This window comes from Pan troglodytes, chromosome 11 (genome assembly GCF_028858775.2).
Source record: "Pan troglodytes isolate AG18354 chromosome 11, NHGRI_mPanTro3-v2.0_pri, whole genome shotgun sequence".
Lineage (NCBI taxonomy): Eukaryota > Metazoa > Chordata > Mammalia > Primates > Hominidae > Pan > Pan troglodytes.
The window spans coordinates 64,974,796-65,000,060 of NC_072409.2; the positions used below are offsets into that span (position 1 = coordinate 64,974,796).

A 25,265-nucleotide genomic window follows, 5' to 3' on the forward strand; every position below is an offset into this window, starting at 1 on the left:
ATTAATCCACAATATAATAAGGAAGGAAAAAAGGGGCAGTCATAAAGCAGTTGGGAAAAATCAAATTGAAAATAACTGATAATAGGGTAAATATTAAATTAGTTTTGTGCATTCTTTGAGCACTTAACAGTAGCTGTAGAGTATGATGAACAAGCAAAGTCTAACTGACCTGAATTGAAAATTTTGCTATTACCTATATGTGAAACAGATTTTCCCAATAAAATAATAAAATGTTTCAATAGTTAATGATTTTTGCTTGATTGTGATGTTCTGAGCATTATGCTAGTATATCTCATTTTATCCTTTTAAGTGTATTAGCCTCATTTTACATATATATACATATATACACAGTACATACTGTAAAAAAACATTGTGTGTGTATTTTGTGTGTGTGTGTATATATATATATATATATATGCACACAAAACTACATAAATAGTTTGCTATAACAAAATACCATAGACTTGGTGGCTTAAACAACATTTATTTTTCACAGTTCTGGAGGCTGAGAAGTTCAAAATCAAGGTGCTGCCAGATTTGGTATCTGGCGAGAGGCCTCTTCATAGCTTGCAGACAGCTCACCTTCTTGCTGTACTCTCACATGGCAGAGAGAGGAAATTCTGGTGTTTCTTCCTCTCCTTATAAGAGCGCTAATCCCATCATAGGGGCTCCACCCTCATGGCCCATCTAAACCTACTTACCTCCCAAAGGCCCTACCTCTTTAGACCATCCAATGGGGATTGGAGCTTCAACATATGAATTTAGAGGGGACACAAACATGCAGTCCATAACCAGTAGGTTCACAACCAGCTAGAAGTTACGTTGCAAATAGCAGATCTGGGGATGAAATCAGTTTTTGTTTGTTTTTATTGTTGTCCTGTTTTATTTACTCCCAAACCAATACATTTAATCATCACTATATGTCAGTTGCCTTGAAAGGAAAAACAATATTTCATGCATTTTTTTAGTGTGGCCATAATGAGATCTGGAGATATCTTAGCAAATATGTGAACAAAGTTTTCAAAAAGAAAAAGAATTATTACTTATATCAATTTATTTGTGGCAATTAGTCAAAGTTATCAATTCACTGAACAAACTTACTAAGCATGTGCTACCTGTCAGACATCATTCGAGGCACTGATAATATAATACAAAATACAAGAAGTGGTTACTGCCTCCTGCAGCTATTAATAATATTAATTATAAATTAATTGAGTTCCTTCATTAGATAATAAAAGAAAACAAACAAATAATCATAAATTCTGATATACACTATAAAGAAAACAGATTTTTTGATAAAGAATTATAAACTCTTAGGTGGTATTAGGAGAGACGATTTCTCTGAGACCGTAACATTTAAGCCAGCAGAGCTTTATAATCAACAGGATAATTCTATTATGCACTGCCCGAACAGGAACACATTCGAAAATGAAAGGGACACTTTTAATAATTATGCAGGGTTTCAGGGCAAACTATAATATGTATGCACCCTACTTCTAAGCCACGGTAAAGAGTATGGGTTATTTTCTAAATGCAATAGGAAGACACTAATGTGTTTTAGCAGGGCAATGTTTATTATCTGATTTTAAAAGTTCTAATGCCAGTTGGGAAATGAATGGGGTGAGAGGCAAGAATGGAGATAGAGAAAATATTCTAAGAATATTATACCCATCTAGGCAGGAGAGGAACAGTAGCTTAGATTGATAAGGCAGTGAAGGTATAGAAAAGTAGCCAATTCAAGATAAATTTTAAAGACTATCAGCAAGAATAGTGAAGTTATATAAAATATTACTTTTGCATTTTAATTCATATTTTAAGAAATATACAAGAAATTATCCTAAAGCCTTGTCAGTTGATCTGGAAAGGAACTTCTCAACCTTATTTACAGAGCTGTAAACATGAAGGAGAAATTATTCACCTGTATCAAAAACCATAAAGTAAAAAAAAAAAAGAAATTAGCCACTAAATTATCTTCCCTTTCTTCTCTACCAATTTCACTTTTAGGGTTTTTTAAAATCTAATGTTTATCAATTTGTAAGTTTGCATACATTTGTTATGAAGGCTACTAATCTTTCATCTGTCACATGGGCAGCAAATATTTTCTCCAGCCTATTGATTTTGTTTTGGGGTCTTTGCCATTTAAAATACTTACTTTGTGTATAGGAAAATATACCTAACCTTATGGTGTCTGGGTTTCCTGATGTAGACAAGTTTGTCCCTATTTAAAATATCATATAAATATACACAAAAATGTAATTCTATTATTTTATGTACTTATTTGTTCACATTTAAATCTAATATTGGCTCTATTCTCCTTGGTGTTTCTGAATGTCATAAATTTTTTGAGACAGAGTCTCGCTCTGTCACCTGGAGTGCAGTAGTGCAACCTCGGCTCACTGCAACCTCCACTTCAGCCTCCCAAGTAGCCGGGATTGCAGATGCCCCCCCACCACACCTGGCTAATTTTTGTATTTTTGGTAGAGACGGGGTTTCACCACATTGGCCAGGCTGGTCTTGAACTCCCGGCCTCAAGTGATCCACCCGCCTCGGCCTCCCAATGTGCTGGATTACAGGCGAAAACCAACACTCCTGGCCTGAATGTCATAAATCTTTACTTTCACCTCTAACCAATTCCCAAATCTCCAGTTCTATCTATAGCCAACTAGCTGCTGTACATTGTCGCTGATATGCAAAATTGAAAATTAATGTCAACATTTTCCCCTATTTAAACAAGAATCTGCTCTTCCTTCCTTATATACTTATTAGATTATTGGGATAGGCATTCTATAAGCCTCCTACTGGTGAAGCTTTGGTTTGACTTCTCCCTCCCATTACCCAACACTCTGCCCATCAGCACCACTGGTCTAATCATGCATTAGATGTCATAGCTTCTGCCTGCAAAATGTGTCGTGCAACCAACCTTTTCATTTTTCCCCCATTTTCCTGGTGCCAATTTAATTCAGCCTTACATTATTTACAACCTGAAATATTTATTGCAGAAGTATTTTCCTAAACTCCATGGTGGACCAAATTAGGCCATTACTGTTTCATAAATTTTTCACAATGTCCTTTTATTTTTAAAGTCAAAATTCACTCTTCTTTATTTAATGTCATTTAGTGATGAGAATGTACATATGTAATACTGTGTGGTGGACGAGGGTTTAAATGTCCATTTATTTATTCACAAGTGTATTTTAAACATCTACTATTTATCAGGCAAGAGACTCTAGATTCTGTGGATTCAGCATTGAAAAAATAAAATAAAATGAAGAAAGTTCCTGCACTCACGAAACACATTTTAGTGGCTACACCTGGGTTTGAATCTTGGATCCAGCATTTTACGATTTGTGATCTTAGGTGAGTTAACTTTTTTAAGCCTCTGTTCTTTTAGCCATAAAATAATTTTTTAAAAGATGGGGAGGAGGAAGAGATATAATGTATAACATGTAGACTCTTGTAAGAAATAGAAATTAGATAGGTTGAGAAATCATGTGATTCATCCAATAAATGTTGGCTCTTGTTTTTTCTGACCTGTATGTTTTGTCTTTGTCCCAAAGCTAGCCTTACCTCTCCCACATACTGGGGTTAATTCATGCTTTGGCCCTTATCACCTTTTCCAATTTATTACAAAATTACATGCTCTATTTTAATATTTACTTTCTTTTTTTTATTTTGAAAACTTGTTGAACTTGCATCTACACTTTAAAATGAAGCAGAACTTAAAGAACTCAAAGATTATGAAGAAGACTCAGTACCTGGGAATAAAATTGAGAATAGGGCTGGGTGTGGTGGCTCACATCTGTCATCTCAGCACTTTCGGAGGCTGAGGCAGGCAGATCACTTGAGGTCAGGAGTTTGAGAACAGTGTGGCCAACATGGTGAAACCCCGTCTCTACTAAAATACAAAAATTAGCCAAGCATGGTGGTGGTCACCTGTAATCCCAGCTACTCAGGAGGCTGAGGCAGGAGAATCACTTGAACCCAAGAGGTAGAGGCTGCAGTGAGCTGAGACTGTGCCACTGCACTCCAGCCTCCAGCGAGACTTCCTTTCAAAGAATAAATAAATTAATTAATTAAGAATAGTAATAAATATGAAAATAACTAAATTTTAGCTTTCTTTTATGACTAGATAACCAATCTCAACCATTATTTTTTGCTTCCCCAAATTAGGAGAGTTTAAAATGCAGATTCTCCCCACTCTCCTCTTCCCATTCAATAGAAACTGAGAAAGAAGGATCTTATTCAGGTCTTCACTCCATTTGTGATTCATATTCAGTGGCTGAAAGGTTAGAAAGCATTCACTCCACCAATAATGATCAAGCACCCATAAAGTACCAGGAGCTCTTACAAACTCTAGGGAAATCCTGGCTCCCGTTGTCATGAATTTTGCATTCTCAGGTAGGAAATGTGGCTCTGATGCCTGCTGGGGCAGTGGTAGCAACCTTTAGTCCATGTGAATGCAGGCATCCCTTGGTATGCACAGGGGATTGGTTCCAGGACCTCCCACCGATACCAAAACCGACAGATATTCAAGTTTCTGCTATAAAATGGTGTGTAGTATTTGCATGTAACCTATGCACATCTTCCTATATACTTTGCATCATCTCTAGATTACTTATAATGCCAATGTAAACACTATATAAATAATTATTATACTGTATTGTTTAGGGAACAATGACAAGAAAAATATCTGTACGTGTTCAGTACAGACACAATTTATTTTTGCTCTGCTCTTGGTTGAATCCACAGTTGTGGAACCCATGGACATAAAGGCCAACTGTACACTTAGAGCTACAGAGGATCTTGGAGGTAATCTAGACAATTTCTACCCTAGTATAGAAATCTGTATACTAGAGCATCTCTAACAGAACCTTTCATTCAACGCTTTTTTGGATGCCTTCAGCAACAGGGAACTCAGTACTTCCCTTCCCACTTGTAAAAGGTTTGAATGTTAAAAGTTCTTACATTTTTCTGGCTTTTCCAATATTTAATAGCAGCTTTATATCTCTTTCCCAATTTTCACAGCCACACAGCTCCCTAGAGTTAAACATAACCAATCTTTCAGTCATTTCTAAAAGTAACATTGTTATCAGTATTGCTAATGTCCATTCAATAGTCTTAATTATTTAAAATATCCCCTGACCAGTGAATATTCTGACTTATCAGCTCAGAATATCATGAACTATGACTTCCTGTTTAAGCCTTTTAGGATTGAAATAATCCTAAATGCCATGGTCACCCTACCTGGTTGGCTTATATTAAAACTTTGCCTCTTTCAGGATATTTGTTGTCATTCCTATTCTGTGGTACAGCTCAACCTGAGGGGTGCTAATGTGTCAGAAAAACAGGTAAGCAGGCAAGCCTAAGTGGAATCTGATGTCAATTCTTGAGATTGAGGACAGTGCTATGTGACTGATTGTCATTTAAATTAATCAACATGCAACTGTCAACTTAGAAAATCCTTCAGGCCCAGAGCGAAAAGCACAGTTTCAAGCTTATAGGAAACCAGATATAATCATTCAAATAAAATTACTGATACCGTACTTCATATAAGCAAGGACATTACAGTAATGTATTATTATTATGCCACTTGAAATATGATTATTTGCTGGCAGATAGGTTACAAAACCATCAGATTATATATATGTGCTTTATGAGTTCTTAGAAAATACTGACTTCTTTCATTCAAATTCTTAATATTTATTTTAAATACATGGGCTCCATTCAGTTGAAATAAATGTGAAAATTATTAGAAATATTCAACAAACCAGTTTTTAAATTTTTAGAAAGATCCAAAATGTCCCAGGCCGCCACATTATAACCAATGATTAGCATTTAAAGAGAAAATACATACTTTTGTATCACCATATATAGAGATTATATACATAGTTTTGAAAAATGAAATAATATAGAGTCTTCTAATTAATAATTTCTCCAAAAATACTCAGAAGGAATTAAGAAATATGTTCTAAGCAAAATTATGCCTTGCTGAAACCACAAAACAAAGAGAATATAAAAATGTATGGGGGAGGTAAATACTTTTTATATATGTGTTGACTACCTTTTTCAAGGATTACAGATATTGCAGCATTAAAAAAAATTTCAGAATTCAATAAATGTTTAGAAAGTTAAAATTACATAAATGTTTAAATTTTTGGATTTTGAAATTCCTGTTCACTCTAAAGAGAAATCGAAATCTAAAATGATAACAACAACAATAATTAGACAATGTTTACAAAGCCTTTGGAATTTTCAATATTCTTGTGTCTCTGCTTGAAGCAACAAAATTAAAATGATATAGTCACAATTTGTTTCTTGACTATTTTATATTCAGTAATTTTTAATGAAGCGACTAAATTAGGCATAACTTTGTACAGCTTTAACACAGTTACGATGAATATATTTTACTTGATTAAAAATGATAAAACCAGGGAGCCTTAAATATTATCTTAAAAGATTAACTACTGTGTCAATTACAAATCTAGGAGAAAGATATTTATAAAGGAATAACTATTCTGAACAGTAACTTCCTTTTGTTCATTTCATTTAATTAATGACTCAATCAACTTTCACTCAATACTAAAATTTTCCTAAATTACACATTGGTTTGCAAATGGGATGGCATATAGCAGGGCTACGTCAATTTAACACTGGTGAAAATTCAGCAGATAATTCATTTTTCATTTAATCAGGAAGGAAAAAACTACTTGGCAGTGTAGAGCGACCTAATTAACTAAATAACTGCCAATTCTACATTGTACTTTGTGTTACATGACATATCATGAATAAATACCAGTCAAAAATCAAATTATTTGGATACTTAAATGATGATGAGGCCTGCTGTGCCAACAGGTATGCTAATGAGTAGACATCTCCCAGCCTCAAGACTGAGTGAATGAGGCAAATATTTTCACCTCCCAATCTTTTAGGGTGTTCAATTAACTCAAGTATTTAAGAAGTTCCCTACTATTGGGAAGGAAGTAGATGTAATCATCTATATGCTTATTTTGTCAACTGAGTTGGAAAAACTTGCAAAGGAACAGTTTGGATATATGTATTAGATTTTTATCAAAATACAAATAAATGGTCATAGATGACAATTTTCACCTAAGGAATACAAGTAAGTTTATCTATGTTCAGTTACCAATCGCCTCTAACTAAAGTTAACAATGTCTTCCTTCTAAAACCTTTCTAAAGAGCACCCTGCAATCACACCTTCTAGCAACAGCCATTTCTCTTGAATTAGTAAGGTGGCTACACCGCCAATTTGAGCTGTTCTCCTTCAGTCCTGTAGTCCATCGCCAGGGGAGTCTCCAAATGCTATTTCCCAGAAAAAAGAACATATACACGTTTTTTTCTTTCTTTTTTTTTTTTTTTAGAAGAGGGTCAGGGAGCATCTGACGGACGTTTTTAAAGGAAGGGGACAGCTACTTCCATGGGACTGCATTTTAGTTGTGCTAAAAGTGATGAAAGTGGGTTTGCATTATTCTACCACCAACACCCAAACCACCTGCCCACGGAAACCCCCGCCGGAGACCGAAGTTTACCCAAATAGCGCTCGGCAAAGCGCTGCCATAAATTCAAAACTAACTCTGCCGGGCCCGCGGGGGTTGCGAGACAGGGACCGAACGTGAAACCCGGGGAGCCCCGCGTCTCTTGCCTCCGAAGGTTTTCCGTGATCAGTGTCCCCTTCTCTGCTGGAGTCGGAAGTGCCTGTCACCTGCGGATCTGCCCGACTCTCCCGGTCGGCCCTTCTTCTCTACCCAGTTCGGACAGTCTCGAATTCCCCGTCGCAGCCCCGGCCGCCTCGGACTCCCGGGTCCCCAGCCCCCGCCCCACCCCCCGCCTCCACCACGTCCCCTCCCCGCGGTCCCAGCCTCTCCAGGCGCTGCTGGGCGCTGATTGGCGGCTGCGCTGACAGCAGGCGGGGCCTGGAAGTCGCGGCCAAGCCCGCCCTCGCGTATAAGCCCCTCTCAGCGCTCTCTCTCCATCTCTCCCCTCTCTTTCTCTCTCGCTGCTCCCTTCCTCCCTGTAACTGAACAGTGAAAATTCACATTGTGGATCCGCTAACAGGCACAGATGTCATGTGAAAACGCACATGCTCTGCCATCCACACCGCCTTTCTTTCTTTTCTTTCTGTTTCCTTTTTTCCCCCTTGCTCCTTCTCCCTCTTCTTTGTAACTAACAAAACCACCACCAACTCCTCCTCCTGCTGCTGCCCTTCCTCCTCCTCCTCAGTCCAAGTGATCACAAAAGAAATCTTCTGAGCCGGAGGCGGTGGCATTTTTTAAAAAGCAAGCACATTGGAGAGAAAGAAAAAGAAAAACAAAACCAAAACAAAACCCAGGCACCAGACAGCCAGAACATTTTTTTTTCACCCTTCCTGAAAACAAACAAACAAACAAACAATCATCAAAACAGTCACCACCAACATCAAAACTGTTAACATAGCGGCGGCGGCGGCAAACGTCACCCTGCAGCCACGGCGTCCGCCTAAAGGGATGGTTTTCTCGGCAGAGCAGCTCTTCGCCGACCACCTTCTTCACTCGTGCTGAGCGGGATTTTTGGGCTCTCCGGGGTTCGGGCTGGGAGCAGCTTCATGACTACGCGGAGCGGGAGAGCGGCCACACCATGCGAGGTAAGCGAGTATGCGGGCACCGAGGCTCCCCGAGTCCGGCCAACTCCAGCCAGACGGGGAGATGGGGGAGGGGAGGGCACCCAGCAGAAAGGGAAAGAGGTTGCCCAGGCGCAGTTCCCCGAATTCGCTCTCGCAGGTGGGGCTGCAAATGGCCTGGGCGTAGAAAGTTGCGGGAAGGTGTTGATGTCTTTCGGGAGTTCTGGAGGGACGCGGGAGGGCGCTTTTTTGGAGAGGGGAGACAGGCTAGTTGGTTCTTACCAGTCCTTGAGTTGCACTGAATCTTTTTTGCTTGTCGCTCTCGGGTGCGGAAGCGGACGCGGGATGGAGAAAGCCGAAAGAGGGATGCCTCTGGACAGGAGCCGTTTGGAAGCGCCCGGCGCGCAGTGGTCGCCGGCCGGGTTTGGGCGCGCGGGGCGCACCGGCCGGGGGCAGGGTGGACACGCGCGGGCACACACTCGCCAGGCTACGAGGCCCACTAGCGTCCTGGCCAGCAGGCATGTCCCTTCGCTGGAGTAGCAAGCAGAAGAGCAGTGCTGCGAGGCTGGACGCGGCTGAGGAAACAGTTAGTTCCCCGGCACGCGGCTGAGGAAACAGTTAGTTCTCCCGCGCGCGCCTTCGTGCCGGCGCTGCGCCCTGGCCAGGTCCTCATGCCCGAGCCCGCGCGGCCCAGGGAGTAGTGCGACCCCGGAAAAGTTGTAATGAGAAAGTTCTGGAGGCTTGGAAAGGCCACACTGCTCACAGTCGGAGAGTCATGGGCTCCGGCTCTTTTGTCAGATAAAGGGCCGGTAGTGGAAGGAGGTGCTGGTGCACCCTCGGGCCAGGACCCTCGCAGTCGCAGGCGGTGGCGGCGGCGGCGGCGGGACCCCGGGGCGAGCTGGGGTCTGCGGGGATGCGCGCCAGGGACTAGCGTTACGCTTGCTCCGGCTGGACTCTGGGCCTCTCGAAGGGCTGGAAGGTGGGTTTCGGGGAGTCACTTGGTCTCCTCTCCTGCCTTGCCGGAGACCTGAGGTTTCCTTCGCGCTGTGCTCGGCCTTTCTTCACTCTTTTACTGAAGAGCCAGGCGGGTGTCCGCTTGACATGGGGATCTGTGCAAGCTCTGGGCACCCACCCCCACCCCCAGTCCCTCTTCCTGGCCACACCGCGGTTAATCGGGGGCTCTTCTCTATCCTTCGCACGTACCCCTGGGTCTTGACAACAGAAAGTTAGTAACGGCCAGCTCCAGACCTTCTTGCATCCCAGACCCGGAGAGAGGTGGTCTAGGCAGGGAGCACTTGGGAGAGTTGGGATGCAATCACTGGTCTCCTCCTTCCACTGAAAGTGATCCTCTCCCACCCAGTCCCCCTACGCCCCTAGAGGAGCACCCCAGGAGGCAGCGGGTCTCACTCCCACTCCCTCCCGCACCCGGTGAGCCCCGAGCCTGGACTCAAGGGTTTGCTGGCTGGACGCTGGGATGTGTCAGGAAAGGGAAGGAGAAGAAGGAACGGAGAGAGACTGTCCATGGGGGAGGGGGTTGACCGTAGATAAGAAACAAGGACGTCCTGATGGGATGGTCTTGATTGGCCGGCTCGCTGGGAGTGGGGCACCCGTGTGTGTGCGCGCTGGCTCCAGCTGATTGTCCCGGTTGGGGGTTGGTTACACGCTCCACTGTCTAAATTCTTTCAAGAAACTATACTTGGGCAATTGGAGAGTAGAGAACCTTGGCTTAGTAAGAGACGCCCGGTCTTTTGTTTTTCTTTTTCTAGCCCATCTCACCATCCCATCCATTCTTTTGGTTTCCCCCGTCCCAGTCCGGAGCTGCCAGTTCGTCCCTCCCCTTCTTCCCTTCTAACTTTCCCCCTGTGGCTGGGTTCATACTTTCTGAACGTCGGAAACTATGCGCCACCTCAGCTCGGACCCAGCACTAGGACCTAGGGCATAAAATCCGCTCACTCCTTACATCGTAGAAGGAGTGCGGCGCGGGGTGGGGATGGGTTGTAGCTTGATCTAGCCTCTCCTGAAGGAGCAGTTTGCAGATGACTGTCCTGGTTCGCCACGGCGGTCGCTTTGAGGACTCCAGAAGCTGGAAGGATTGAAAGCCAGGCGCTGGTCCTCATGCTCACCTTGAGAAAACCAGTTTAAGCCCACAGACCTATCAAAGAGGGCGCCAGCCTCGCCAGGCGCCCTAGGACCCCTTACAACTTCTAACTTGAGGCAGCTCTCAGGCGGCCTTAGGGGAATGCGCTGGAGAAAATGTAAGCTTAAAAGATGACCAGGTCGCTCTATCGCCATTCCTGGTTGCCCTTTCCTGACCCCTAGTGTCTTTCCTTACTACCTCTTCATATTTTCCCCGGACAGTGCCCTACCACAGTATGAGAGGCTGTTCCGTAAGAATGGGATTGAGAAAAGATCCAGGCTACTCTAACGTCTTGTGGAGTTGGGAGTTGAACTTGAGAGTGAACTTGAGAAGTGAAAGCGGGAAAAGAATCAGCTTTCGCTCGTGCAGGGCTACTAAGCACCCTATGTTGGGAGAGGGGCCGTTTTTGACCTGGGCTTTACGGTGGGTCCACTGCATTTCCCTCATCCACACGCGCGCGCTTTCCATTCCCAGGTGGTCCTAGTTAGCGCCTGGGCTCCACAGTTTGCAGCTGACAACTGTCCTGAATCAGGGCGCTTTGCGCGACGGAAAGGTGATCTGGGATTCAGTGGTCTCCCTCGGGGCCAATCCGGCAAACCTATTTCCACCCCCTACTCCTCCCCCGCCTAGGGCATTTAAGAGACTATCCCCAGGGAAGCTACGGGGAAAGAAAGGGGTTAAGAGTCCCTGATCTTTGACGTCCTTGTCCTGCCCCACGGCTGAACTGAGTCCCGGACACAGCGCAGTTGCTTACTCTAGCCTGGGGCGGAGGAGGTTGTATTTGGTGGCGCACAAAGCCTTTCATCCTTTGTCTGTGAGAGGGTACCACAGAAGTTCTAGAGAGGCTTCTCCGTAGATTTCATTACTGAAAGGAGTAACTTCTGAAGGCGGAAGGGAGGACCTTTAATTGGGCCCATCACTAGGTGAGAAAGAAGTGAGCCGAGGTGTGGGTTTCAGGGTTCCTTCTTGAAAGATCTGTGGGCTGTTTATTACACAGGGGCGCGGAAATGGTCGGATTTTTCAGTCCTGCCTCCACGGAAAACCCTGCTTCCAAAAACAGGGGCACAGATGTCGTCGCAATCAATAGGTGATTGTCGCTGGGGCGGATTAGAAATCTGGTTTTATGCTTGTTATAAACAAGGATTGGGCTTGGCTTTTTTAAAGTCTAGTTTTCCTCTATTATTTGCAGGTAGTTAATTTTTGCCAAGTGCTAAACTTTAGAAAAGAGGCTTCTTGCTCTCAGAGGTATGGCAGCCCTTCAGAAGTATGGAGCTCTGAATGTCCTGCTGGCAGGGCCTTTAGATTACCTAAACAAGTTCTCTCTCTTAATTTCCTCCACAAGTTCCAATTAAATATTTCTAACCAACATTCCACCTCCCGCAATTAAAAAAACATTGCTGGAAGGACATCTCTGTTAGTAGTCCATTAATAATTGCTCATTAAGTAATCATCAGTAAGCTGTCTTCATTCCAAGAAATGTAATTATTCAAACAGTTTAAAAAGAAATCCTAAAGCTGTATTTCAACTATTGTTGAAATAATATATAGCCATAAGAATAAAAATATTTTCTTAAATGGTTACATCTAGCGACTCTCTCCTCCTTCCTCCCCCAGCATCATGGGTGAGTTTGTAACAAGTATTATGACACAGAAGTGCTTGACATACTGGACTTCTGGGATAGGTATTAGTACCACCAAGGCTTTTACTTTTCTATATTTTCTAACAATCACGAATTGGGAAACCAGGAGGAAAATGTAGATGAAGAAATTTTGAACAGCAAACTTTATAAACCTGAGGGACACAAGATTAAAACTCCTTTCTTGGCATTTACTTAAAACTTACTAATCTTTGGATTTTCCATCAACCACAATATAGCTTTTGCTCATTAGAGAATCCCTAAGAGATGAGTTTTTGCATCATTATTAAAGTGGTTTATGTGATCATTTAATATAAATAAAAACATTATTTTATACTCTTAACCAAATATGAATGCTAACATTTACTTATTTTGGCAGCAATTTGATAATACTAAACTATGATCAGCCATAAAAACAACTATTCAGGAGTGTATTTGCATAGATTATATTTTAAATTTAAGTGTTTCCAAGCCATGAAACCTAATTTTACAGGAACAATAATTTTACTACACCAAATTACAAAGTTTTTGGGTTGGTCTTCACGAAAATGATATTTAAATCTCATAATAATACCTACTTTTTCCCCCCAAAAGTAGCATATACACAGTTGTCAACAGGGATTTAATACGATTTGATACAAAAAGCTTTTCTACATAAAAAGATAAGTAAATTGCTTTTTCAGCTATGACATCATCTTTTATAAACCTGTATTCACCTTTTAGAAATACAAGATGGCCTATATGGTTTTTAGACCTCTCATTACAATAGTTCTAAGATATAAAAGTATAAATCACAGCGTATTACTAGATTATTCCATTGCAATGAATAATACACCTCTAATTTAAAGTACATATTATAGCATTCAATTAATAGTTTAATATTATAACTTTAAAAATTATTAGTTAAAAATTATATATGCATGGGTCTGCTGGGATTCTGCAAATTTGTATATAAAGTGAGGCTTAAAATTGTGAACAATAATATCAGTGCCACTGTGCATTGGTGAAATTTAAGCCTTACGAGTAAACATATTAGGAAATAAGAATTAATTCCAAAGTGAAGACTGTCAAATTCTGGCCAAATTGAAACACATCAAAGGTTCATAAGCACATACATTGTGAGTGCATAAGTTATTAGTGATTGAGGTGACATTTTAATAATATGAGGATAATTTCTTAAGACTAAACTACTTCTGTATTTATTCTACAAAGACAAAAAAAGTAAAGGCTTTATTTATACTGGCATTCATTTAATTAACATTAACAAAACATTTATTGTGATGTTAAAATATATAGAAAAGTAAATATTAGAAATGGAAATTATGCTTCATAATTAATGTATGTTTTTTATTCTAGATGTAGTTCTGTTATTCTATCTATTCTTATCTAAAGGATAGAAATCAAGCTGACTAATGAAATAAGTCTTTTGTGATATAATGAATGATGACCTTTGATGAAATAAGCACTCTAAACAAAAAGTATTATTCCTGTAATTTTGTAATCATCTTCCAATTACAGCTTTTTGCAAATATTTATCTTACTTTGAATAGAATCTCTGACTTAACAGAATCCCCAGCAGATAATAGCAGTCTTTGGAGGCGTCTGTTGATACACACTGATACGCAATATGTATATGTATGTGCCTATAACCACCCACTCAGACAAGAAGAATGAATATTTGAGAGAGAAAATCATTCTTATCTTTGCTTTCACAATCCAGACTTCCAAACTCAAACATATTTAGAGAAACAGAGCAACTTTCCAGAGCATTCAAAGGGAAGATATGAATACACGTGGTACTAGAGTCGCATAAAAAAGAAACTGTTAATAACATCTATTTATAAATAATCTACACAAAACTCCATTATACTACCTAATGATAATTAGAGGGAAAGGGAATCAGAGAATTCAGGACTGCCAAGTAAATAAAATACTCCCTCTCAAATTAAGCAACAAATTCATAGATAACAAGGTTTATGCCATGAATTTGAAGGATGTCTCCTTTGTAGCACAAGACAAAGGAAGCATAGAGGAATAAATATTGATTGAACTAATCATCTGATGAATAGAAATGAGATTTACCAGTGCACCAATATAATAGGCTATGTTAACTAGTTCTTTCATAGCGCATATGCTGCCCTTTCAACCCCTGACCCCATCCATTCAATTCTTAATGAGGGAAACCACAGGTGTTATAACGGCATTTATAGTGAATCAAGCTACATATAATAACCATGTGGTTAACTAATGGCACTGGGGGTAGATTCTTATGAAAGGAAATATTGTGATCATAATGTGACAAAATTATTGTATATTTCAAACCACTTAGAATTTTGGCTTGCTCAGGTAACCTCTAAAATATACCTACGTGGCCATTAATATCTCAAGTCCCAGATTTGGTGGCTCTGTAATAAGTGCAAATTTATTAGTGCATATCTGAGGAGCAAGAATTATTCAATATATATTCTACCCACCATTGTTGTACACCTTGCATAATAAGCATTTAAAACATTAAAAAATAACACTTAGAAGGTACAGTATTTTATACTCAATATGTCCTGCATGCTGCTTGGTTAGTAGTTATTTTATAAATATTGTAAATAGATTACAACTTTATAGTAATAATTAAATGATACATTTTGTGTTAAATTTACATTAGAACATTCTTGAAATAGGCATGTTTTTACAAAAGCCAAAATGAACATCTTGCCTTCGCCAAAATATAAGGCTAAAATCTTACTCAAAAATATGCTCTTATAAAAGAACAAAAGTAATTTGCTTTGACTTAAGCATGTTCACCTCTGGGTAGTAAATATTTTATTAACTGGCTGGGTATGCTGACATTAAAATTACTAAAATGGGTATTTACTAATGTCATTTTTGTGTGATTAGTTATGGTATCATGTGGTCCTGGCTAATTTAGAGGAATCACGGACATCAGTAAAGAAAGATCAAATTAATCTGGTTGTTTACTAAATTATGCTTTTCTTACTACCGTACGTATTACTTTGTGCTCATATAAACCAAATATCTTGGCACTGTGGAGTATATGAAAAACTTGGGATGCTTAAAGAAAACTGTTACATAGTTTACCTTATAGTAAAGCTTTTTTCAATAAATAATTGCAAGAAATTAATTTTAAATTGTGTATTTAAAAAATTCTCACTCAACTGCCCAATATAGAATTCTTCTTTTAAAGACTGCTACACCATTAACTAAATTTCACTAGATTATGTTGTAATCATGTGACAACCAGAGATATACAATATTTTAGGACTGAATTAGATGTACAAATGGTATTCTGAATTTAAGCACAAAATTATCCTTAAAAAAGAAACAGCAAGAGCTTTTTAAAAAGGCCTTGGCATTTATAACCAGAACTTGGCATGAAATAAATGAGTATTATTAGCTGCAAAAAAATGCAGATTTATTTAATTTTAATTTTCTGACCAGCTTTATTTTGTTTTGTTTTGTTTTAATATTTTCAAATACAAATGTCTCTCCTTATCTGAAACCAGCTAAGCTTGATTCTCATCTGTTCTGAAAACTTTGTCAAACTCATTGATCGACTCATTTTTAGGAGCCCAAATTAAGATATACTCTCAAGTACAAGAATGATACCATCTTCCCCAAAATATTTCAGTTTTAATTTTAAAAAGAATAAGCTCAAAGATGATGTCATCTTTTACAGCCATATATATAAAAAGAAATGTACATGACTCACATATTTATTTATTAAAGATTTATTGAATACATCCACCCAAAGTAAGGTACAGGGCTGAACCCCAGGGATGCTCAGGTTGATAAAGCAGTCAGTAGTCGAAGCTAGGATCAAAGAGAAAGCAGAATGGAACATGGCAAGGACGCTACCAGAAAGTCGGACTAGCTCTCAAAGGGGAAGTGATGTTTGAGATGGGCCTCTAAAGATAAGTAGAACTCCCTCTTTGGGTTAATTTGTTCATCATAAATGAGGTCCATTAAATTACTGTTAGTTGTACTCCTCAGTTGCCTTATATAGTTGGTGTTATGTGAAATTGAGTTTATAGTAGAACTATTCCAAAAAGAACATAACCTGATGTAGCACAAATAATAGTATTGCTCTCAAAACTTTTAGTAGTAAAATTGTTCTCAAGTGACAATTGAAAACAAAATCCTTTAAGGCAATTTTTAAAATTACAAAAAGAAAGTATATTGAAGGTGAGACGAGTATCAGTGTAAGGAAGAGGGTACAGCTTGTTTTAAAAAAAAAAAGTATCACCAAGAAAAAGAAAACGTAAAAATACTTTATAATATCCATATACATTTGTTTTTATAAGGAAAATTCTTATTTATTTTTTAAAAAAGGAAATGACTGATGTATATTGAGTTTCATTTTCTTTAATACTATTATCTGAAAGTAGTGATATCTGCTCTAGAGAGTACCTTAGATTACTAGATATCAAGTAGAACAAAACCCATTGAAGTAATAGAGTATGTAGGCCGTATCTGAAGGCCACAATGATGTTCTTCAAATTCTTCCATTCCACATACTTGGATATAATACTGTACTCTGAAGATTAAGTTATAAAATCAACACTTGCTGACTTTTGAGCTATTCTCTTTCTTCAGCATATTTAAAGAAGGAAAATTCTGGAGACTCTTAGTAATAAAAACCTGAGTGTGAGAGGCAAATATTAGCTGGTTCCATCCCAGCACTGTGAGTGAGTTGCTGATCAGGCTGAAAAAAGTGTCCACTACAGTCCTCAGTTAAAGCTCAGTCATTTTGAAAGGATAGTCTGTCATTCTGGTCTTACACATTAGCTCTTGTGAACTTAGTTAACATGGGTCCTCATACTAATGTCTGATCTACTCTGAAACACTGGTAAGATCAAATTTCTCAGACCACAAAGCTGAAAAACAGACTCTGAGCTGGGATAAACTCACATAAGCAAATGCCTCCATTTGAAACTTGCAGGCAGCCAAACTGTCACTCTTGGCCATAACCCTCTGCATTAGCATGAATCTCATCTTCAAATTTCCACATAGTGGGCAGGACCACAGAGTCATACCTTTTAAGTCCTGAAACACAAATAATTGTTTTAAATGCTGAATATTAACTACAATATATTAGACTAAGGAATTGTGCCCTTCGGTTGTAACAATATCCAGATAACATAGTGGCTATGGTAATTCCAGATTTTTTCTTGGAAATAGAAGAATTCGAGAAGTGCATGAATGATTTCATTTCTTGAGGTTTTTCCAAAAAGATGAAGGCTTGGAAAGCTCCTGTAACTTTTACTAGCCTTGATTAAACAGCTATTTAATAAGACAACCAGTTTTCTGGACACTCATTCACCCACGCCTTATTGCAATTTGTCTCTGGTGTTCCTAGGTTATGTGACAATGGACACATACAACCACTTCATGTTATGCCTGGGTCAGTGTACTATTCTGGTTGGTGAATGGAGGCTAAACCATTGGAGAACAGTCGTTTTACTTGAAGTGTTACATATAACTTAAGTCTAGTGTTTTTACTCTAGCTTTTATGTAAATATGCGTCATACTTAGTAAACAGTAAACCGCTATTTTGGTTTTTCCATTAAAAAGCAATTTAAAGACAATCTTATTAAATAGGATCAAAATGTGTTGTTGCTGGTAATTTGCTCTGAGAACATGAAATGCAGACATACTATTGTTATTTGCCCAGTGTAATGAAAATTAGTGAAACCAGTTGTATTTGACAGGCTACATTTAAAAAGTTTCATTTCACCTCTCCAAGGAAAGGATCACATAGTGCTTCATATGAGTTTGTAATTCTGCATTAGTATGAAAACTCATATTCTAAGTTTCCAAAGTAAAAATTTTATCATATAGCTTGAACCAGAATAAACACTCAAATCATATTTAACCATCCAGCAGCTGTTGACTTCCAGAATCCAGAACTAAACAAGAACACACAAGCTTCAAGAACTTAGACATACTGAGTTTCTAATGAATAACTGGCTTTCATTATCATTGCCAGGACAAATAATAAAATTATTACACAAAACATTTCCTGTTAACTTGTATATAAATTGTGCCTGGCATATGTAAAGGAATTAAAGACTTTTAAAGAAAGGAGAAGAAACCTTGTTCCAAATTTCCACAGTTGTTGAGTATGAGCAAATGCCACACAGTCTGGTAGAATAGAGGAACATTTGTTCAGGAAAAACACATCATATCGTTAAGGTACATGCTTCTTGGCAATACTTTATTTTTTAAAAAAATAAAATATTTTAAATAAATTATTTAGAATTTTTTCAGATCTCAACTTATTAATCTGTTTGCTCTAAAATTAAATTTAAAACAAACAGTTCAATATGCTGAGTTTTTTCCCCACTTAAATGCTGACTACTTTTAATAAGCTTAATTCTAAGCACTTTTATCCTTGCATATATACTTTCATTCTTGTGATTTCAAAAAAAGTTAAGTACCAAAGGAAAAGAGCTTTTGGAGTAAATTATCCCAAGGACAACTCAGAAATATCAATAATGAGAATCCTAGTCAGACAGCATTAATACCCTTCCAGTTGTGTTTTTGCTTTGCTTACTAATATAACCAAAGATAAGTTCTGGCTGCCACTTATGTCAGAATAAATTAAAATTTATGTGATTGGTTTTAGAAAGTGTTCTTTTGCAATAAAATAAACTGATTTGGAATTTTTTCCACCAAAATTGTACTGTATCCTTATGTTCATTAATGATTTTTGAAAGGTTGTCTAACATGGTTGATTTGTGTATTGATTAAGAGTAAAAGCTATACTTTTTGAAACTAAAATAATGCTTTAAAAGTAAAGGGAACTATCTGACAGAGTTGTAGGTGACACCTTCTATAGTGAAGAAGGTGTAAATGTAACTCAGCGAATCTTAAATATTGAGCACTTATGATGTCTAAGAAGCAATACCCTCCAAGATAACAGTCTCAAGCACAGCAAAACTACATTTCTTATAAAAGTCTTAAGGAATTCCTTAGATAATATTTGTTCCATTTGAATTTCTCAAATGTCCAATATTGATTATGTCTCATTTTCTTAAATGAGAAAAATCGATGACTTGGTCATAATTATTTGTTAAAAGAGACTAATATCAACATTTGACTGGAAACAAGGGTTCCTGCCTGAATCCAGTTCTATTTTTATTAATCTATGCTCTCTCTCTCTCTCTCTGGCCATACTATTTTTTGCCACCCCTGTATTCGTAGTAGATATCCCTAATCAACTATGGCATTAATACTTGCTAAGTCTGAATGCAACCTCCGCTACCGTTTGGCCAGCATTGGCCCTTAAGATAAAACTTGTTACCACAACTCTCACCAGTGTTTTGACCACATGAAGAATAGAGAATAATACAGTAAAACTATTATTTAATCACAGGATCCCCTTGGGTAAACCATAGCTCTCCACAGCTTTCACTCCCAAAATAATGATAATGGCATTTACCAATCTCAGGAAAAACTAAAATAAAATAAGTATTATGGAAAAATCTATAGATTATGAACTAGATCTGTCTAGTCAAAATAATAACAGATTCAAAGTATAAGTAGTAAATTTTTTATCTTTCCATAATTATTCCCTGGAAAGTTCCAAATATTTAATTTTATAAACAAATAGATCTCCTTTTATATATATTTCAAAATTTTGAAAGAATTGCATATTTATAGATTTTTTTCCTCACTAAGAATCTGTATCCACTTTAAGGCAGCAATTTTATCAGAAATAGCTATGAAGACAATAAAAAATTTCTCTTCATTCAATAGCCAACATGCATTTTTAGTTTGTGATGTGAATGCACTCATTTGACCCTCAGCTTGTCAATTCTTTCCTCTAGTTTTTATGCCTGTTAAGAGGCGGGTTCTCTATCTTCAGCTATAAGCATTTCAATGAAAAAACTGTGTTAATAGCTGAGCATACCACCATTTATCCACCTGAGTTTAATTAATTTTGTCTGATTGACTGAGACTGGAACTCTCATCAACACACTATTTAAATCAAAGGCCTATTATCATCCTTCTATGTTGTGTACAAGCATAAGATGTTTTCTTAAGGAAGGAACCTTGACAACATTAAGAAGGTGCCATGTCTAATCATGCCGAGCATTATAAAGAAAAAAAAATTACATTTGACATTAATTCTAAAGAAATGCAGAGTTCTGCTCCTCCTTAACAATATTGCAATTTAATTTGTTTTGCATTTTGGCTGAAACATAATATTCCTTACATCAAGCTATCATTTATGCAGTTGATTTTTATGCTTTCAAATGAAGTTAATTTGCAATTCTTTAAAAGCACAGTTATTAGTCTACTGTTGGTGATTTTTCAGGCCTCTTTAATGTAAACTGTACTATAAAAAACATAGCTTGAAATACCAACCCTACTCTTCATTTATTCTGCAGGACTCCAATTGATCGTATTATAGAATGGTCCTGACACCCACAACTTGACTAAATTTGACCACAGATGCTATTAGAAAGAAAATGAGCCACAATGGGTTTCTTCCTCTTATATTTAGTATCTACTGTGTTTAACAACATCAGGTTGGAAAAGACTGTACACTTATCTCAGGTGATCCTCTTTGTTTTACAGCATGTAAAATATCTTCTTTGCTTGCTCCATTTTAGATATAGTGGTATGTTTCTTCATATTCACTAATCCTGTCAGTCTGTTCTGCAGTTGCTCTTAAGGAAAATTCTGAAAACATTTAAGAGAGGAACTATGTAAACCTGAGAGGAGCTGACAGATGCAGTCTCATCTCTACAAAATGTAATAGCAGTTAAAATTTATAATAATCTCTTGCCTGTGTTTCGTACTCTATAGCTCTCAATAAGCTTATGTAGCCACTGTCTCAATGACACACCCAACAATCTTGTGAGCTACGCAGGACAGGTATGAATAGGAATGTGTCCAGAGTACCTAGATCAAAGAAAACTCTAAAATATAAAAGAGTGCTTTTTAAACAGTTTTAAAATGCAGTTTCCACACTTCAAAAAATTGTACCAGATCAAAAATATAAATATTTGATTTATAAAAGGAGGAAATATAAGTGGTTAATAAACATTTGAAAAAAAGAGCTCAACTTCACTTATTAAAGAATGCAAACAGAATGAGTAGCATCTTCACCTGTCAAATAATAGCAGTTGTGATGACACCCTCATATTCTGTAGCAGGAATTTATAGTGATACAGTCTTTTAACTTAAACCCTTAAAAATATCATACTCTTTAGCCCAGTAATTCACCTTCTGGGATCTTTCCAAAGAACTAAACTAAAGTACAAAAAAGACTTTATACCTAAAGACCTGTGCCTAAAAACGTATTGCAGCCTCACAGTGATGTTTAGGGAAACCTTAGTTGTAATGCTCTTTACCACATACTTTCATGTAATATGTATTCACTGTGTATACTATTATATACTCATGATGTATTCAATATACTTCACTGGCATTAAATCTCTACATGTACTTAATCATTTATTTTAGGTACTGGGGATAAAATGGTGAGCAAAAAAGACATCGTCCTGACCTACTAAACATAAAGACTAACAAAAAATAAGTAAAATGCAAAATTGTATGTACTATATGATTTAAATTAAATAAAAATCCATAAAAGAGCAATTGAAGAAAACATAAAACTGTTAGAAATCACCCCTTGATATTAACATCTTAGAAACTATTTTCTTCTTCTTTTTTTTCTCTCCTTTCAACTTTTCCCACACAGTCTCTGTAGATTAGTTGTAAGTGTCAAAGTGTGGGAGGCACAGTGACCCGGGCCTGTGGTCCTGGCACATAAGGCGGCTAGGGCAGGAGTTCAAGACCAGCCTGGGCAACATAGCAAGCCCTCATCTATATAGCAAAAGAAAAGAAAAAAAAAAGTGTCAAGGTGAATGAATGTTCAGTTACTCTGGCATAGTAATAAGGCTATGCTTTATCTTTCACTCATTGTGTTTTAGCTCATCCATTTGCCTGAGGTCATCTAGTATGATAATAAGGTTAAAGTTGAAAGTTTAATGGCTCATTTATAAAATTAACTGATTTGATATTGCACAACTACTCTTTCCTTCATCATCCAACATTTATCAAGGATCTATTATGCACCAGACACTATCTTAAGGTTGGAAGATACACAGGTGAATAGGATTCCATCCCATACTCACAAGACCTTAGAGTCTGGTCTTTTTGAGAATCGTATATTACAGTTCACAATAGGTACCAGAAATGGCAATAATAAAAGTGATAACAATAATAAGAAGAAAGATGAATTAAAAAAAACTTTTTCCATCATTGAGAAAAGAAGAATTCTGCCTTATTAAATTCTTTAACAGTGGATTAATACTGTGCTTTTTGTCTCTAAAGGCTCCTAATTGGGGAAATTTATTTTAAATGTTAGAGGAAAAATCAGGATACTCATATAGAAAAATTAGTCAGCTAGTCTTCAATTTGTCTCCATTAAACTAGCTTGTGTCTATCCCCTGACAAAGCTGCAAGACTGCAATTCCTAAGGATGTTAAAGAATATCAACACAGACATACCAGTTCTCAAAATATAAGATGAATGATGAATTGATTCCCATTGGTGGAGTTGTGGGAATGCTTTAAATATTCCTACACTCTGTGGTAAATGAAGAATCTCAATTTGCTCATAAGACTGTTTGTTATAAACTCATTGGTATTTAATAGGGAAGAATTCATTATGATGTTCACTGCTAAAGTAGTCTTCATATATTAGTACTAACACCCCTAATACAGTGATTCAAAACAGGCAGTGATTTTGCCCTGCAGGAGATAAATGACAATATCTAGAAAAATGTGGAGTTATCACAACTGAGAAGATGCTACAAACATCCCACAGGTAGAGGTCAGGAATGCTGTTAAACATCCTGCAGTATACAGGACAGCCCACAAGGCAAAGAACTATCCTGTCCAAAATGCCCATAATGCTGAGATTGAGAAATGTTGCCCTAGGACTATATGAAGGTTTTCCGAATAGAATCACTTTAGGATCCTCAGTTTTTTTGTGTATTCTCTGAGAAAGCTGCTTCCTCTTTTCTGCCTCCCCCTTTACAATAATCTCATTTCCACTCCACAAAGAAAGATTGAACTCTCTCACTCATTTCAAATATTATTATGTGCATGGTTCCCAACACGGAAAACTTCCATTGCAGTAAAAAACAGACAATTTGAAATATTGATTTTGATGCTGAGAAAATGATCGATTTTAATGAATGAGCAAAATCGTCTTTTGCAAGTCAGGTAGTTTCCTTTACTTTCAATGAAATTGAAGGAAGATGTATTCAAATTATCAGTTATTGGTCATTAAAATAGTTTTTGATAATAGAATGTTATGTGATTTGAGGCATATATCTCAGAATGAGTTTAAAGAAGTGAGTTCAATTGCTATGGCAAAATTAGTTCCACTTTCCTCTGCATATTTTTGTGAATAAGTTTTTCAACACTTGTATTCCTAAAAACAAAAATATAAATAGAATCGATGTGAAACCCCATTACAGCCTAGTAGTAAATAATAGTCAAGCAAAAGTACCAGAATTAAGTGAAAGAAAAAAACCTCGCTCTGGTCCATTAACAGATAATTTTTCTTTTAATATTTATTCTTATATTTAGTATTAGGTTGATGGAAAAGTTATTGCAGTTTTTGCCATTACGGCAGCAAAAACCGCAATAACTTTTGCACCAACCTAATAAATATAACATTTATAACATATTTGTGTGATTTTTATCAATTGTGTTCTAGTGATAATGATAATAATTCAATCTAGAAGGAATTTTAACTCAGAACCTGTGTTCACAGAGAAAAAAATGGTTAAGTCTAAAATATATACTTACTTTTTTTTGGAGAGTGGTATAACCTAGTAACTAATAAAAGACTTTCAAACATGAGAATTTAGACATTAGAATAAAATCATGTGCAGGAAGTGAAAGTATGAATTCAAGGAGAAAGTAGATATTGTAAAATTTCTGTAAAAGAGTTTATACATTTTCTTTTCAAATGTATGATATGCTATTAAAACATTTTGAGATTTAGATTCCATTGGTATATTTAAATGAAACTCATTAGTTCTATTTTAATATATAAAATCTAAAATGCTTCAAAAATTACATCCTTTGCAGTGTTATTGTATATACTATGTAATCTACTTTTACAATAGTTCTGAAATGAAAAATAATGCCGTAGGATCCACAATTTCTATTCCACAGTGTTCAGCCATGGTTTTTCAGGTCCGTATTAACATGGTATCCTTATTGCTTAGAAACTGCATTAGTCAAGTATTTGGGCAACAACTATTGCAAACTCTTTGAAGAACCCAGAATGATAATTCATTCTTCGTTAACTTTTCTTAGATGACCAGGCACAATCATATCTGAGAAGCTTTGGACAACAGCTACTGCTTATTTCACTCAAGTTTTTGAAAGTGCTAGTTTTCTGCAGAGATTGTGAATAACTACCAACCTCAGAATCAGCAGCCCTGAAATCCAAACAGTATCCTCCTCAAAGAGACACTTCAGTACATTCCACTAGACCACATATCTGCAAACTTTTATGTAAAGCCCCAAATAGTAAATATTTTAGACTTTGTGGCCCATGTGGTCTCTGTTGCTCTGACATTGTAGCATAAAATGTCAGAGTAGCACAAATATAGCCACAGTTAATGTGTAAATGAAAAATCATGGCAATGTTCCAATAAAACTTTATTTACAAAAACAGGTGGCAGGCTAAACTGGAGCGGGCAGTAGTTTGCTGACCGCAACACTTGACCGTCAAGTCCCTAAAGACAGGATATATGTCTTATTGAACTTAGTATTCCCATCACCTAGCACAAAACCTGAAACTCAGTAAATGTTGAATGAGTGAGT

The 25,265-nt window shown here is 37.4% G+C and overlaps 1 protein-coding gene across 1 annotated transcript in view; it reads left to right on the forward strand.

The window, feature by feature from the left end:
* The first annotated feature begins 7,887 nt into the window (after positions 1 to 7,887).
* The window catches only part of RORB (RAR related orphan receptor B), a 188,749-nt gene continuing 171,371 nt past the window's right edge, over positions 7,888 to 25,265 (forward strand). The window contains exon 1 of the mRNA XM_001144112.7: positions 7,888 to 8,638. Within this exon, the coding sequence (XP_001144112.3) occupies positions 8,632 to 8,638 (7 nt within the window). The 5' untranslated portion in view covers positions 7,888 to 8,631. The remainder of the gene's footprint in view (positions 8,639 to 25,265) is intronic.